General features: G+C 46.9%; 2 protein-coding genes across 2 annotated transcripts; both read left to right on the top strand.

Moving 5' to 3' along the window:
- The first annotated feature begins 6,074 nt into the window (after positions 1-6,074).
- LOC131317417 (uncharacterized) lies at positions 6,075-9,067 on the top strand. Its single transcript, XM_058346973.1, has 4 exons — positions 6,075-6,299; positions 6,418-6,721; positions 6,826-7,506; positions 8,991-9,067. Exons 1-4 carry the CDS (start codon positions 6,075-6,077, stop codon positions 9,065-9,067), a joined length of 1,287 nt encoding a protein of 428 aa, XP_058202956.1.
- A 7,320-nt stretch (positions 9,068-16,387) lies between these two features.
- Positions 16,388-17,065, top strand: LOC131317416 (uncharacterized). The gene has a single exon (XM_058346972.1). It carries the CDS (start codon positions 16,388-16,390, stop codon positions 17,063-17,065), a length of 678 nt encoding a protein of 225 aa, XP_058202955.1.

The following is a 17,065-nucleotide window of genomic DNA, read 5'->3' as shown; positions in this document are numbered from 1 at the left end:
GATCTGGTCATGTGATCCGTAACCGTTTCGCTCCATTCGTCATATATGACATCACCTGAGGCGGTTATCCGAGCGTACCCTCCACGTGTTAGCTTGGAGGCCAAGTAAACCTAGGTCTATAAATACGAAGGGATACTCATCTTGAGAGGTAAGCTATTCTTCCCTAACCCTAGATCTACATTCTCCCCTGAGATCTAACTTGATCATCGGAGGGTCACTGGGCTATCCCAATCCTAGTGACTTGTTGCAGGTCCAGCAGCAGAAGGATGGAGTAGCAGAGGGAGAACCCTTGCCCATATCACGGTCAAGGTCTCGTCAAATTGAACCCCTACAAATGGCGACTACGCTGGGGACCTAGCCCCCCTTTCAGTGTTTATCTCCCTCTCTCAAGGAAACTCTGTTCATCGCTCCTACTTCAGATATGGTGGAGGTCAAAGAAACGCACTGCAGCGACACCACCCTAGGGCTCGGCCCCCTCGGGGACCATAACCTAGCCTCCGGTGGAGCCAACACCCTAGGAAAGGCTCATATGTCCATCGGAGTCGGAGCCGGGACCTCAACACCGGACGGTGGCCCGTTCTCTGAACTCCATACTTATATCCGCCACCTAGAAAGGAAAATCGACGACCTAACAACGGTCGTAGAATGGGACAAGCACATTCGAGACGAGCTGGCAGAGATTAAACACCTCCTGCAGATCTCTCCATCTCATTCCTCCGAAAGCCATGGAAGAAGAAGAAATCATCATAGCCCTTCCTGCAGTCGTGAAGGAGGCCACCTTGTGGAGCACTGGTCCCGGCCCTTAGTCAAAGACCGCCTGGAGCCACCGGGAGCAGAGTATGGTCGAACTGAACAGGGAACGAGGCATAGGCCCTAAGCAACCTCGTCGGAAACCATCCGCCTTCGAGAGACTCGGATCAAGAAGCGTCTTAGTGTCACACCCCGCCCCGTAAAACGACACCCATTGTGGGCCCGAGTCGGCGCGGCCACGTGACATTCCCAAATCACCAACCAAACAACAACTTAACAATAGTAATTAACTCAGAATAAACCAGCGGAAGACTTAACATTAATATTAACAAAAGAGTCGACATCAAACCCATACCATTACATACTTGGCATACTAAAGTGTAATACATCCTTGCTACAAAATGAGTCAATAATATGTACAAGACGATTCACTACCACCGACACAAACAACAACCTTAAAACCAACCCCAAAACGCCGACCGGTCGTGGACCATCCTATGAACCCCTGCTATCTGGCAATCCAAAAGAAAACCAGGAGTGTGTGAGATATAGAATATATCCAATAAAACTCAACATAAACAAGTAATTGAATATCCACAATTTATATTCACAACACATGCAATGACATGTCTGCTACATCCCATGTACCCAAGGTATTGTGTCCCGCACACCAAGCTCCCATTCACCGTAAATAGAACGTCACGGCACACGACAAGGTGTGACTCACTCCACAAACCTTATACGGGTACAATCAACATACACCAATCATGCACATCAATAACTAAACCAACCATAGCATGATACACAACCAACATGTTAACATCTTATTGAAGATATAAGATATCAAACACACTCACCTGTGAGTCGACCGAAGTATGCCAAATCACGGTTTTGGCACCTCCCGATTACTCAGCTCGTTACCTAGCCACACGCTTAATCGTATTAGTAATGAGTTCAAGGAACGATCAACACAAAAATATAAAGCTAATAAGGAACTAAACAATGCCCAAAGAATCCAAGTATGTCCATCTCATAGACCTAGAAATAAACCAAAACACCATGAAGTTCAAACACAACAAAACTCCCAAAATGACAAGGCATCCTACAACCAGCCTGTCTTTAAATGACTGTAGCATTTTATAGGATCAGAGTTGGGTCATAAAACCATTACTATTAGAAAGTAGACTTCCAGTACACCAATATTGATATAAAGTTTGTCCCAAATAGATTTCGAATGACAAAGTTATGACCGTCCAAAGATGCACAATTAGAAACACAAATCTGCAGTTTCTGCAGATCAGCCAACTTCGAACCAAAAGCTGTGTTTACCTACGAAATTTTAAGGCACAAACCCTACATGTTCTGAAACATTTATGAGTCTAGTTTCCAAATCAAAAACCGGTTTGCAAATCCGATACACATGCTAGGAGATATGCCTGTTTTTCCCAAGATGTGTCATTGCAGCAAATACGAAATTCAGCAGAACACACAAACTTGTAAAATCCGCCAACACTAGACTATACCACCACATGGCCTGCAATTTTTCAGAGATCATAGAAACATATCAAAGTTTATCCTTGATTTTTTCCAGATTTTTTAAAATAAAGGAACCTAGTCAAAATCACCTCCAAACTCAGAAATTCTGTGCAGCGAAGCACAATTTCCAGCAGAACAGTTTGTGTTCGAAAATTCATTAAAAATCGAATAGTTAATACTTTTTGATGATTCTTGCGCCAAAACATCACCAACTCAACAATCTTTAAGACTCATAAAGACCCATAACCAATTAACTTGTTTAACCATAATGAATTGAATGAAAAACGCAGCTCTGGATTCTGTCCAGATTTTCCAGAATTCACAGGAGATCAAAGTAACTAAAGTCATATCAATTCACCTCCAAAACATGAGATATAAGCCCTAGAACATGAAATTCAAAACAAAGGCATGCAATCAAGTGCAAGAACAAAAGAATTATCAAAATCAAACCTCAATTCAAGCAAGGAGAAACAATTCCTAGCCTTTTCCCTATTCTCCTCTTCTTTCTCCTTCTTGCCGTTCCCCTCCCTCTCTCTCTCTCTCTCTCTCTCTACGTGTATAAACGAAGAAATGGAAAAGAGAACACGTACTCCAGTTTGATAAACTCTAAGAAGAATTATTGTGTGCAAACAAGACTATATGCTAGCATGCTCCAATCTTCAAATCACACACAAGCCCCCACACTTCTAATGTATGCAATTTAACCCTGAGAAGTATAATTCAATTAAATACGTGAATTAAATACTAAATATCCGGGATGGGTGCGACACTCAGCCTCCTTCACTCATTCGGTTCGGATCGGTAAAGGGCAGCGTGAATCCACCCCAAGCATTACAGGGGCCGCTAAGGAAGATGACGGCCTCTTGGAGCTCCAGACAAAGGGGTACCATGAGCGTTTGAAAAATGCCCGAACCAGTAGCCCCAACGTCTCTCACCCTAAAGAAACCCGTAACAGAAGCCCAGTCACCGAGCGCTTCGAGCCTTCCCCTTGGGATAGCCGCCGAAGAGACCACCACGAGCGCTCCCCCCGTAAGTCGGCAAGCGTCATTCCAAAGAGAAAGGAGTATGATAGGCTGGATCAACTTGCCCCGAAGAAGTGTATCGCGACCGAGCGTCCAGACGGTTTCGACCGTTCGATCTGACCTCATCGCGACGCCAGATTGGAAAGACGCATGACCTCTCCTTTCACAAGAGAAATTGACTCGGTAACCCCCCCAAAGGGATTTACCCAATCCAAATTTGCCAAGTACGATGGCAAAATTGAGGCATACACTCACCTGGTACAGTACAAGCTTGTCATGTCCCTCTTTCTCCGAAACGAACCTTTGGACGATGCCTTCTTATATAAGGTCTTCCCCGCCAGCCTCGATAACCTGGGTCTCACGTGGTTTAACCAGATCCATGCTCAGTCAATCTCCTTGTTCGACTCCCTATGCGATGCCTTCATGGCTCGGTTCGTCACGAGCAACAAGCACGAGAAGGAAATCGATTCCCTCCTCGCTCTCCGAAAGCGAAACGATGAAACACTTCGTCAGTACGCCGGTCACTACTGGGAGATGTGTAATGAAATAGAAGGCTGTGACGGTGTCATCTCGGCCTGAGGATTTAAGCTCGGTCTTACCTCCCAGGACGAACAAGTTTACAATGACCGAGCTCGCCATAAACCTAACTCCATGAAAGACCTCATGACTCGCATCGAAGGATGGTGCCAACTTATCAAATCAAAGGCTGAGAGGGGCATCGGGAAACCCACGAGCACAAAGATAGCGTCAGCTTCGGCGGTCGCGCTGACTCCCACACCTATTTCAACCCCTAAGAAGCAGGTCAACAACATCAAGCTGTCACCAAGGAAAGGACCGAAGCCTAGCGACTTCAAAGCCGAGAAGAGAGTCTTTACCTCTCCAATCTACCAGATCATCGACCAGGTGAAAGATCAGCCTTTCTTCTCTTTCCTGAACCAAAAGCTTGGCACCGAGAATGGGAAAATCAAAAACCCTATCGTTCGGTGCAGTTATCACAACGAGCAAGGTCACTTTACCATTGCTTACAAGCCCTTCTAGGCTTACTTGAAGCAGCTTGTCGCGGAGGGCCACCTCAGTAACTTCATTGACCACGAAAAGACAAGGGCCCGAGCACAGCGCACCGAAAACCATACCGAAGAAGAGGTTTAAACGATCCATGTTATCCATGGACCTCTCAACTCCGAGGCCGCTCGTATCATCCGTGCTGAACTGAATGACGACACTTTTTCCAAGCACGTCATGTTGCTCAGTCCCGAGTTAAAGCGCCCCAGGACCGACGATGGCTCCAAGTGGACCATCACCTTTACCGAGAAAGACCTCGACCGCGTTCAGCTCCCGAACAACGACGCCCTCGTAGTCACACTACACATCGGAACCTATAACGTCCGACGCGTCCATGTTGACCAGGGCAGCTAGGCCGACGTCATGTACTACTCTCTGTTTAAAGACTTGAAGCTCTCGGATACCAACCTCCGTCCTTCCGAAGTTCCCCTCATCGGGTTTAGCAGAACCCCGGTATGGCCCCTCGGTATGATCACTCTCCTCGTTCGCGTCGGTTCAGTGGTCCTTGACATGGAGTTTATGGTGGTTGACGTTCTTAGCCCTTACAACGCAATGGTCGGGCGCACCTGGCTCCATAAGTTGAAGGCCATTGCCTCCACTTATCACCGGGTGGTCTGTTTCATTGGTGCCAATGGGCGCCAAGAGGATGTGTACGCAGATCAAATCGCAGCCAAAAAATGTTATGTCAACACGGTTTGAAACAGTAAGCAGATTTCTCGGGTCAACCTTATTGAGATCCCCAAGGCCTCAGTTCTAGAAGACGTCAGCAGACCTGCCGACGAGAAAGCAGTATAATACCTTGTCACCTTCCCAATCACCGAAGATGGCTCCCATTTCTTCCTCATTGGTTCCTCACTTAGTGATACCGATCGAAACGAGACATTTGACTTCCTCAAAAAGAACATAGAAGTATTGGCATGGACCCCATACGAAATGCCCGGGGTCGATCCCTCGTTTATCTCCCACGAGCTCAACATTGACTGAGCCAAGCGCCTCGTTGTGCAAAAAGCAAGGCAATCCTCCCCGATCCATTTAGAAGCTGTCATAGATGAAGTCAACCGACTTCTAAACGTGAAGGTCATCCGAGAAGTGCAATACCCTAGATGGTTGGCCAACACCGTGGTGGTCAAAAAGAAGAACGACAAATGGCGAGTCTGTGTTGATTATTCCAATCTCAATGACGCCTGCTCGAAAGATTTCTTCCCCCTTCCACGGATTGACCAGCTCATCGACGCCACAGCCGGTCAGGCCCGACTCAGTTTCATGGATGCCTACCGGGGTTACCATCAGATTGCCATGAGTGAAGGAGACGTTGAAAATACGGCCTTCATCACCCCTCACGGAATCTTTGGATATCTCATTATGCCCTTTGGCTTGAAAAATGCCGGAGCCACCTTTCAGCGAATGATAACCAAGATGTTTGAGCGCCTACTTGGTGACACCATGATGGCTTACATTGACGACATGGTAGTCAAAAGCATGGTTGCCAGTGATCACCTAACCCACCTCGCCAAAGCCTTCAAAATTCTCAAAAAGCTTAAGCTCCGCCTCAACGCCGAGAAATGAGCCTTCGGTGTAAGCTCCAGTAAATTTCTTGGCCACCTCATCTCCCGACGCGGTATCGAAGCTGACCCCGCTCAACTACTTGCCATTGAGAAACTCTCGGCTCCCCACAACAAGAGAGACGTTCAACGTTTAACAGGCATGGCCGCCGCCCTGAATCGATTCATCAGTTGTTCCTCCGACAAATGCCAGCCATTTTTCACCCTCCTGAAGGGCAGCCGACAGAGCTTCAATTGGACAGAAGACTGTGATCGAGCCCTCCAGCAGTTGAAGACTTACCTTTCCATGACCCCACTCCTCGTCACCCCTCGGGATCAGGAGGACTTGTTCCTGTACCTAGCCGTCTCTCTGCACGCCATAAGTTCGGTGCTCATCCAACAAGAAGGACGGGAGCACCAACCCATATACTATTCCAGTAAGACAATGACCCCCACCGAGATGCGTTATCTACCACTGGAAAAACTTGTCCTTGCCCTCATCTCAGCCTTTAGGAAGCTTGCTCCGTACTTCTAGTCGCACCGCATCGTCGTCCTCACCGAATATCCTCTTAAATCTCCTCCGGAAGGCGAACATTTCTAACCGAATCTCTCAATGGGCTGTCGAGCTCGCGAACTATGAAATTCATTTCCAGCCTCAGACAGCAATCAAAGCTCAGGCCCTCACCGACTTCATCGCTGAACTCACTCCAACCGATCCTCCCGCTTCGGGTCGAGCTCCAAGCACCGAAGCCATACTCCAGGCAAGCCCAAGCACAGCATGGAAGCTTTTCATGGAAATGTGTGGAAGATGTACGTCGATGGCGCCTCCAACAGCTGAGGCGTAAGAGCCGGAGTCATCTGCCTCTCCCATTCCGGCATTTTACATGAAAGCTCCCTCTCTATCAACTTCCCAGCCTCTAACAACGAGGCTGAGTACGAAGCACTGATCTCAGGACTCAAGACGGCCGAGGCCCTGGGTATGGAAGAACTCGTGGTTTACAGTGATTCCCAATTAGTAGTCAACCAACTCTCCGAGGAATACGAAGCTCGGGACGATCGAATGCATACCTACCTTAGCTCTGCTGTTCGACTCATGAAGAATTTCAAAGCTATCCGAGTCGAACATATCTTCAGGGAACATAATGCCCATGCCGACACCTTTGCAGGGCTCGCTTCGGCTTGCTCCTCCTTGGGACACCGTTCTATTTCCTTCAATTCCGTTGACAAGCCCAGTTTTGAGCTTGAAATATTGAACCAAGAGGTACTTAACATAGAGCTCGGACCGAGCTGGATGGATGAAATCATTGGTTACCTGCGAGATGACATCTTTCCTCCCGACAAGAAGGACGCTCACCGACTCCGCAATAAAGGCGCTCTCTTCTGGCTCAATCCGAACGGTAAGCTCTACCAAAGGTCCTTCACCGGTCCGTATCTACTGGTTGCACACCCCCACCAAGTACAAGGCATCATTGAAGAGCTCCATGCTGGCGATAGCGGTTGCCACTCCAATGGACGGTCCCTCGCTCACCGAGCCATCTCCCAAGGCTATTGGTGGCCAACAATGAAGAAGGATTCTGAAGAATTTGTCAAGCGTTGTAAGAAATGCCAGATGTTTGCCCCTATCATCCACCACCCAGCTCGGGACCTTAGCCCTCTCACCAGCCCTTGGCCTTTTTCTCAATGGGGCATGGATATTGTCGGTAAGCTCCCCGTTGCTCCGGGAGGATTCAAGTTTCTCTTAACCGCCACCGACTATTTCTCGAAATGGGTCAAAGCTGAGCCCTTTGTAACCATCGAAGAAACAGACATCATTCGTTTCGTTTGGCGAAATATCACTTCACACTTCGGGGTCCCCTTCGCCATTATCATAGACAATGGACGGCAGTTTATCAGTCAGAAATACCGATCCCTATTAGACGAATACGACATCAAATAAGTCACATCCACTCTGGCTTACCCTCAGGGTAACGGGCAAGCCGAGGCTGCACACAAGGCAATTTCGTCTGGACTTAAGCGCCGACTTGAGTCACGCCGAGGCAAATGGGCCGAGGAGCTACCTAGGTTACTCTGGGGGTACCGTACTATACCTCGGCGATCCACCGGCCGCACCCCTTTCTCATTGGCATTTGGAATGGAGGTGGTTATTCCCCTCCAAGTCGGGCTCCCAATAATGCGTACTAAAATTTCGATGAATCGGTCAACAACGACAGCATCGCTTCGGATCTCGACTTGGCCTAGGAGGAATGGGAAAATGCAAGGATCAAGCTCGCGTCGTACCAATAGGAAGTTGCAAAAGGCTACAACCGTAGCATCCGTGTTAGGTCGTTCAAACCCGACGACCTAGTTTGGAAAAAAGTGGTGGAAAAGTCTAAGAAAAGGAAGCTAATGCCCAATTGAGAGGGCCCCTATCAAGTCCTCAAGCACCTTGGTTCGGGAAATTATAAGTTGAAGAAACTGGATGGTTCTCCCATCGCTAAAACATGGAATGGAAACAACTTGAAGAAGTTCTATGGCTAGCAGCCCTTCGGCGCCGGGGACCCGTTACTTTCTTTTCTATCGATTTTTATCTAAGTAATTTTGTTTTGAGGACAACCTGCTTATGTAATGACAGTACCAAACAAGTATCAATGAGAAATTGTCTTTTCTTGCCAATGCTCATTTTTCCTGTTGCTGTTATTTACTTTTTTCCCGGTCGGTTCGTAATCGATCGGACCGTTTTATTTCGACTTCAGGGATTATGTCTTCTCCTGGGTAATACCCTCGGGCAAAACTCCCTCAAAGTCTCCCCGACCTTAGTGGTCGATTGGACTTACAGTCGTTCGCTTTAAAGATACTCAGCTTTTTCCCGAGCCCCTTATACCGACCCACCTATAGTCATTCGCTGCTCGGTTTCACTGCGTCCCGAAGTTCTAGCCAACGCCATCTCACCTTCGGGACCCCAGCCCAAATCCCCTAGCAGTCCTACTGGCTAATGAATTTGCACATCCCTCATTTAATTTAGCAAACAATTAGCCGAGGCACCCTAACCCGAAGCAGGGGCATGAAAATTCAAAATTACTAAATACTTGCTTTGGATCAGGTCACTCGGCCCCTTTCGACCCCCATGCTTTGGTTGCCTCCCTGCCTGTGTATGCAGCAGATCCGCTCGAAGCATGAGGCACCCACAAACCATCTTTTTCTGAACTACCTTTTACGTTTGGCGACTGTTTCGGTTCATGCTTCGTTTAAACTTGTTTCACAATTGCACAAGTCTTACCAAAGCAGGGGGAACAACACCCGAGCAGCAACCATAAATTCATACAAGCATTTCAAAGATAAACGTAACATTCGGGAAAAGAAAGCATTCATTCACAAAAACCACAGTGGATCGCAAGCTCAAATCCTACTTAAAACCATTACAAATGATCAGGCTTCGGCCAAATGTTCGGCGCCTATCACAACAAATACTTACAAACTTTGGAACTGCAAACTCCAAATGTCCGGAGCCGTCCAGTCAAATAATAAATCAAAATGTTCAAAGTATTTTCCAGAAAAGAGAGGGATGGAGTTCTCCTATGCATCAACAGAAGCAGGGGCGTTAGGATCAACCTGGTCATCGGGTGCTTGCAGTTCTTTCGGGTTCGGCACCACCTCATCCTCTTCCTCGGGCATCACGAGCTCTAAGGGAGGGGGCTAGGGAACAGATCGGAGCTCGGAGTCTTTTGGTAGATTGAGCTTACTTACCAAAGCTTCATGATCGTACCGAAGTCCGTCCAAGAATCGATCTCTGTAGAGCTCGGTCTCAATCTCCAGAACCTGCTTCTTATACTCCACTCCAGCTGCATCCCAGCCATCATCGTAGCCCTTGTTCCTCGCATCCTCGACCTCCTGAGCCCGCGTGACCCTCAGAGTTGTTGCATCCTCCTCGGCCTTCATAGCTCGGCCTTCGGCAAGCACCATCTCTCGATCACATCTTTAGAAGTCTGCGAGGTAGAGGTTGCAAGTCTCCCGACCTATTTTCAAGTCATCCTCCCTCTTGGCAAGGGCCCGTTTCAGCTTCTCGATCTCCCCTTCTTGCTCCTTGCATCGTTCATTGACCACCAATGCCTGGGCGCCAGCCAACCAATAGAAAATTGAAGGATTCACAAAGTGCAAACACCCAAATCAAAGGGAACAATCCTAACTTACAGTGAAAAGGGCTTGTGCTATCTCCGCTGTAATATCCTCAGTCAAGCCTTTGACAGCCCGGGTGTCCCTCAAATGAATGCTTCCTCGGAGCATCCCAAACGCCATACCGAGGTTTTTGACGCTATCCGCATGGTGGATCTGGCGCCCGGCGTAGTGACGGAATTCTGGAGCCCAGGGAAGTTCCCTTGGGTGCACCCAACGCCCACCTTCCCCCTCTACGGTCTCCTGTCCCTACTCCTCTTCCCCCCTTTCTTCTTCGGAGATGTGGATGGGCTCTTTATCCTTCTCCCGGGCATCTCCTCCTTCTTCATATCGAGTTCTTTTCTTCAGAGGCTTTTGGGGAGAAACGGGGGACAACCTTGAGGTCCTGTAGAGACTCGTATTTTTATTTTATTTTATTATATATATAATTAAATGTTCATTAAATGCTTAATTGGGAAAATATGGATTTTGTGGTGAATATTTGAATTGTGGTTTAAAATGATGCAATTGTTAGTAGAGGGGTGTGTGTGTGATTTGCAAAATATGTGAGTATATTTATAGTGGTGTGAGTGGTAGGAGATCATTTTTTCTCCCAACTCTCACTCAAACTCTCGGCTCTCTCTCCTCTCCATAACGTCTCTCTCTCTTGCTCATTCTCACAAAACTCCACCTTATACCTCCAAAACCTTAAAGATCAACTTCATTCGACCTTCTAATCGCGTTCTTAGGCTCGAAATTCCTTGGGTTAAGCTTGGAGGAGAGGATTTCGGTTGATTTCAAAGGTTTGGAGCTAGGGCTCATTCGAATCTCTTGGGTTTCGCTCCTTGAATCTCTTGAGTTCCAAACCTATCTCAAGTACATTCAATTAAATTCCTACGATTGATTAATGTTACCTTTGGTCCATTGGTCTTCCGTTAGTAAGAAACGAATAGGGTTTACATGGTAAAGACTTCGTTATAATGCATCCTATTAATTGTTGGTTACTTGTGAATGTTTATGGCTCGTTTGTGACATTGTTGACATGTTGTAAGATGTCCCTTGTATGAGTGTGATCATTTGGAATTCATAGCTAGCATAGTGAATAAGAGAGTAGTCGTATGTATCGGAAGTTGGGATAGGGAGTCTCGTAACGCAAGGGGTGGTAATACGGAGACTCAAGTGGGTCACGTAATGCAAGGGGTGGTAATACGGTGATCCAAGTTGTTAGGGTTTACGTAACACAAGGGGTGGAAATAAGATAACCTTCATGATTGTTATACGGCGACGCAAGGGGTGGAAATACCGATGGTGGAAATTGGTGATAGAAAGCCGCTTCGAGATTGCTAGAGTTGTTATTGTCTTGTGAACTAGTTAGCATATTAAGACAAAGGCACATCATAGAATGATCTTATTGGCACTCTTGTGAGTTTGTTGTTGACCATTGATTGAGCTGAATCTCTTGACTTCATCCCTCTTACCCGTATCATTATATTCATACATCGAATTGGTAGAGATTTTCCTACTGGGCTAGTGTAGCTCAACCTAATCTTTCTTTTCAGGTTCAAACGCTGGACAATAGCTCGCATGCAATGTGTGCTTGGGAATGAAAGACTTTTTGGAAGCTAACCTCATGTAGTTACTTTAGCATCTTTGTATTAACTTTATTTCGCCAGAGATGTAACTGTAACTCATTATCTTAATACTTTTGACCAAATGTTTGTAATATTCTAAACAGGATCGTACTTGCATTTATGTATTTTTGGGGCCAAAGCGCCAAAGTTGTAAACCTTTGATCGTGGGGATTTGATTTCTAATTTAAGACAGGTGGGAACTTTTTTGGGTAATATATAGATGATAGGCGAGGTTCTTTATTTAAAATGTATTACTTAATTATGTTGAAAATCGAGGGCGTGACAAATTGGTATCAGAGCATCTAGGTTTGAATACTTTGAGACCGTGGGGAGACTTCCAGTCTTATGGGTTCAAAATATCACGCCTTTTGCATGACATATGTGTGCTTGTGTGCATCGATATGACATGACTTATGTGGCATTGCATTTTAATACAGTAGAGTGGCGTAGAGTTGTTTCGACCCATGTTGGGATAGTTGGAGGCTTTGACCTCATGAGATAATGTTGTTGTTGATGAACCCTTCTTTTCTTATAACTGTAACTAGATGCCTCCGAGAACGCGTGTTAGAGCAGGTGAGATCGGAAGAAGGGGTGGCCGTGGCCGTGGTCATGGCCGAGGGGCACCGGTTGAGGATGAATTTTGCCAACATGGGGAGAATCCGAATGGTAATCCGGGGGAAGGGGCCGGACATGGTCTGGGAGAGGAAACACCAGTTGTTCAAAATCCGTTTGCTAGGGATTTCGTTGCGGCTGCAAACCTTTTAAATCCTGCTCCTAGAGAAAGCGCAGATAGTTGTGCTATGATAGCAATGAGGGAGTTCAGCCGTAGAAATCCACCTACGTTTGATGGGTCGAGCAGTGACCCTCTTGTGGTCGATCATTGGCTAGCTCAAATTCGAAAACTTTTCAGGGCTCTTCAGATAACGGAGGATGACTTGCGAGTGAATATCGTAGCCGTTCAGCTTATCAGGGAAACGAATGAGTGGTGGGAGCCGGTCTTGGAATCAAGGAAAGATGCAAGGAGAGCGGCAAGGACCGCGGCTCAAGCAAATGAGCCAGATATTGAGAACTTAACTTGGGCGGAGTTTGAGGTGCTCTTCGAGGAGCAATACTTTCCGCAAACGAGTCATGAACAAATGAGGGAAGAGTTTGAGAAGTTGGAACAAGGGGATATGACGGTGTTGGAGTATGCTTTGAAGTTTCAATCCTTGTCCTGTTTTGCGCCGAAGTTAGTGGCAACCGAAGAGAGGAAGTGTAGGCGATTTGAAAGGGGGTTGCATGAGACCGTGAAGAAGTTTGTTGTGGCACAACGCAAAGGGAAGTTTTCTGAAGTCATTGAGTGTGCACGGAGCATTGAGACACCAAAGGAGACACCCAAAAATCCTAATGTTTGGGAACCAAGACAGCCAATGGGAGGTGTGAGTTCTTCGTCGGGAAGTTTCGGTAGTCAAGGGAGAAAGAGACAATGAGATCAATCGTCGACTTCACAGGGTCCGTCAAATTTTAGGCCTCCACCTTCTTCTTCGTTCGGGACTCGGGGAGTTTCCAATAGACCCTCAATCGTATGCCACGAGTGTGGTCAGACGGGGCACATTCGCGCCCAATGCCCGCGACTTTTGAACATGTGCTTTACTTGTGGGAAGCCCGGTCACTTTGCTAGAAATTGCCCACGTGGAGAAGGGGCACGTAGTGAGTCAGGTTCGGTGCAGCAGCCGAGGGGTGGACAAGGTTTTGGCCAGCAGTCGTTTCGGGGTACTCAGAGATAGCAACAGTCTCACTTTCGTCGGACCACTTCAGTTCAGGGATCTCAGGTTGAGAGGGGAGCTAGTTCGTCTACGCCTACTCAGGGTTCTGGTCATCGGGGTGGACATGTTTAGGGTCAGATTACTCAGGGGAGGGCTTTTGCTATCACATCTGCCATTCTACCTCCACCACCTCCTGTCACTTCTCAAGCCCCGGAAACATCGGTCGTGAGGGGTACATTTCTCTTGTTTAACTCTTTCGCTAGAGTATTATTCCATTCTAGAGCATCGCATTCTTTTATTGCTGCATCTTTTGCTTGTGCTTTGGAATTGGAAATCGAGAGTATTAGTCCTCCATTGTTTGTTGACACGCCTATAGGAGGTAGGTCGTCGTTAGATCGCATTTGCCGGGATTGTGAGCTTATTATTCTAGATCGTCGTTTTACTTTTGATTTTATGGTGCTGAATATGTCGGGGTTCGACCTTATTTTGGGAATGGATTGGCTGTCGACGTTCCATGCTACTATAGATTGCTTCAAGCATCGGGTCCGTATTTGTCCACCTGGGGGTTCTTGTTTCGAGTTCTTCGGGGAGCGTCAGGAACCGATAGAACCATATCTGTGTGAGTCCCGGGAGCGTGAGTCAATGTATGCCTTATTAGCAAGTTTGGCATTAGATGAGGATGTGTCCGTGCGTGGGGAGCTACCTTTTGTTGTTTGTGATTTTCCGGACGTATTTCCAAAGGAGTTACCCGGTTTACCACCAGAGAGAGAGATTGAATTCGCTATCGATTTGTTTCCTAGCATTGCTCCTATTTCCGTACCTCCATATCGTTTTGCGCCCGCCGAGTTGAGAGAATTGAAGGTTCAATTGCAAGAATTAGAGAGTTTGGGGTTTATTCGTCTGAGTACGTCACCGTGGGGAGCACCCGCTTTGTTTGCTCAAAAGAAGGATGGGTCGCTTCGCCTATGTATCGATTATCGTAAGTTGAACCGCGTCACCTTAAGAATAAGTACCCTATGCCTAGAATCGACGATTTGTTTGACCAACTTCGAGGTGCCATTTGTTTCTCTAAGATTGATCTGAGGTCCGGTTACCACCAGTTGAGAGTTCGGAGGGAAGACATTCCTAAAACCGCTTTTCGCACTCGTTATGGCCACTACGAGTTTGTTGTTATGCCCTTTGGTTTGACGAATGCACTGGCAACTTTCATGGATTTGATGAATCGTATCTTTCGTGCCTATATTGATCGTTTCGTAGTTGTTCTCGTGGACGATATCCTTATTTACTCGCCTTAGGAGGAGGAACACCAAACTCACCTTTCTATCGCCCTTGAACTCTTGAGAGAACACCGATTGTATGCTAAGCTTAGCAAGTGCGAGTTTTGGTTGTTCGAGGTCAAGTTTTTGGGTCACGTTGTATCGAAGGATGGGGTGTCCATTGATCCGGAAAAGATAGAGTTCGTAATGAATTGGCAACGACCGAAAAATGTGTTCGAGATTCGTAGTTTCTTAGGCTTGGCCAGATACTATCGTCGTTTTGTACTCGATTTCTCTCGTCTAGCGGCTCTGTTGACTAAATTGACTCGTAAAGGGACTCGGTTCGTTTGGAGTGACGCGTGTGAGATGGCTTTTTAGGAATTGAAGAAAAGGTTGACTACCGCACCGGTTTTTGATTAGGCCCGAACGGGGAGTTGGTTACTCCGTGTATTGTGATGCTTCGAAAGAAGGGTTAGGGTGCGTTTTGATGCAATTGGGACGAGTGGTGGCGTATGGATCACGGCAAATAAAAACTCACGAGCGGAACTACCCTACCCATGACTTAGAACTTGCGGCCGTCGTTTTTGCTTTAAAAGGTTGGCATCATTACCTTTACGGCGAGAGATTCGAAGTCTTTTCCGATCACAAGAGTCTTAAGTACTTGTTCTCTCAAAAGGAGCTTAACTTGCGACAATGCCGATGGATGGAACACTTAGAGGACTATGACTTTGAGTTGCAATATCATCCGGGTAAGGCGAATGTGGTAGCAGATGCATTGAGTAGAAAATCAACACAGCTTGCGAGTTTGGCCATCCACGAGTGGAAAACGATGAACAACTTAAGCCATATGCTTTGCATTTCGAGGAGGTTCGAGATGGGGTTACGTTGTGCAATTTGACTATTCAATCAACCTTGTCGACGCGAGTGATTGAGGCCCAACAGCAAGATGAAGAAGCGGGAGAGTTTCACACCAAGTTTCTTAGCAGAAATGCTCGAGAGGGGTGGATGATTCATGCCGATCAAGGTTTGCGATACCAAGGAAAATTGTTCGTACCCATTTCATGTCGGGAGGAAATTTTGAGGGAATTTCACCACTCACCGTTAGCCGTGCATCCGGGAGGAACGAAAATGTACCATGACTTATGTCGACAGTTCTGGTGGCCGGGAATGAAGAGAGATGTCGTTGTCTTTGTGTCCAAATGTCTTACGTGCCAACAAGTCAAAGCTGAGCATCAACGACCTGAGGGGGAGTTGCAACCATTGCCAGTGGCCGAGTGGAAGTGGGAGAACGTGACCATGGATTTCGTCACTGGTTTACCGAGGTCACCGAGGGGGCATGACGCCATTTGGGTGATAGTTGATCGATTGACCAAGTCGGCGCATTTCTTACCGATCCAGGTTACGGATTCCATTGATACGCTTAGTCATTTGTACATCCGCGAGATTATCCGTCTTCATGGGATACCCGTTTCTATCGTGTCGGATTGAGATCCAAGGTTTACTGCGCGCTTTTGGCAGAGTCTGCAGGCTGCTCTTGGCACCAACTTGTTATTTAGTACCGCGTATCACCCTCAAACAGATGGACAATCTGAGAGAACGATACAAATTTTGGAAGATATGCTTCGGGCTTGTGTTGTGGACTTTTGGGGTAGTTGGGAAGATCACCTACCGTTAGTCGAATTCGCGTAAAATAATAGCTACCAATCTAGTATCGAGATGGCGCCATATGAAGCCTTGTATGGGAGACCGTGTCGATCACCTGTTTGTTGGACCGAGTTGGGCGAGGCTAAGTTAGTTGGGCCGGATTTGATCAAAGAAACCTCTGAGAGTATGAAAGCGATTCGTCAACACCTTTTAGAAGCACAAAAGAGAACCACCGAGCAAGTCAAAGTGATTCGTCAACGGTTGATAACCGCACAAAGTAGGCAAAAGAGTTACGCCGATCGTCATCGCCGGCCGTTATCATTTGAAGTGGGAAATCATGTGTTTCTAAAGGTGTCGCCGCGTCGGGGGCTGTCTCGTTTTGGGCATAGGGGTAAGCTTTCACCACGTTATATCAGACCATTTGACATTATCGAAAAGATCGGGGAAGTCGCGTATCGATTGGCATTACCACCCAGATTATCGAACATTCACGATGTGTTCCACGTGTCTATGTTACGAAAGTACGAGCCGGATCCGTCACACATTCTAGAGTGGTCCAAACTAGAGTTGGAAGCCGATGCATCTTATGGGGAGGAGCCGATACGTATCCTAGATTCACGCGAGCAAATTTTGAGGGGTAAAACCATTCCGTTAGTGCGAGTTCTTTGGAGTACTCTTGGAAAAGAAGAATCGACATGGGAAAGGGAAGACGAAATTAGAGAGAAGTACCCACAACTGTTTCCGAATTAA

This window comes from Rhododendron vialii, chromosome 2a (genome assembly GCF_030253575.1).
Source record: "Rhododendron vialii isolate Sample 1 chromosome 2a, ASM3025357v1".
Classification (NCBI taxonomy): Eukaryota; Viridiplantae; Streptophyta; class Magnoliopsida; order Ericales; family Ericaceae; genus Rhododendron; species Rhododendron vialii.
This window is presented reverse-complemented; position numbering and strand designations above follow the sequence as displayed.

What these genes read in the sequence shown, in the direction of transcription:
- LOC131317416 (XM_058346972.1), top strand. Translation starts at nt 16,388, where the DNA reads ATGGCGCCATATGAAGCCTTGTATGGGAGACCGTGTCGATCACCTGTT.
- LOC131317417 (XM_058346973.1), top strand. Translation starts at nt 6,075, where the DNA reads ATGGCCGCCGCCCTGAATCGATTCATCAGTTGTTCCTCCGACAAATGC. An exon ending in CTCTGCACGCCATAAGTTCG is followed by an intron (nt 6,300 to 6,417) that starts GTGCTCATCCAA and finishes CCCTCATCTCAG; the next exon opens with CCTTTAGGAAGCTTGCTCCG. An exon ending in TGAAGAATTTGTCAAGCGTT is followed by an intron (nt 7,507 to 8,990) that starts GTAAGAAATGCC and finishes GCTTTGGATCAG; the next exon opens with GTCACTCGGCCCCTTTCGAC.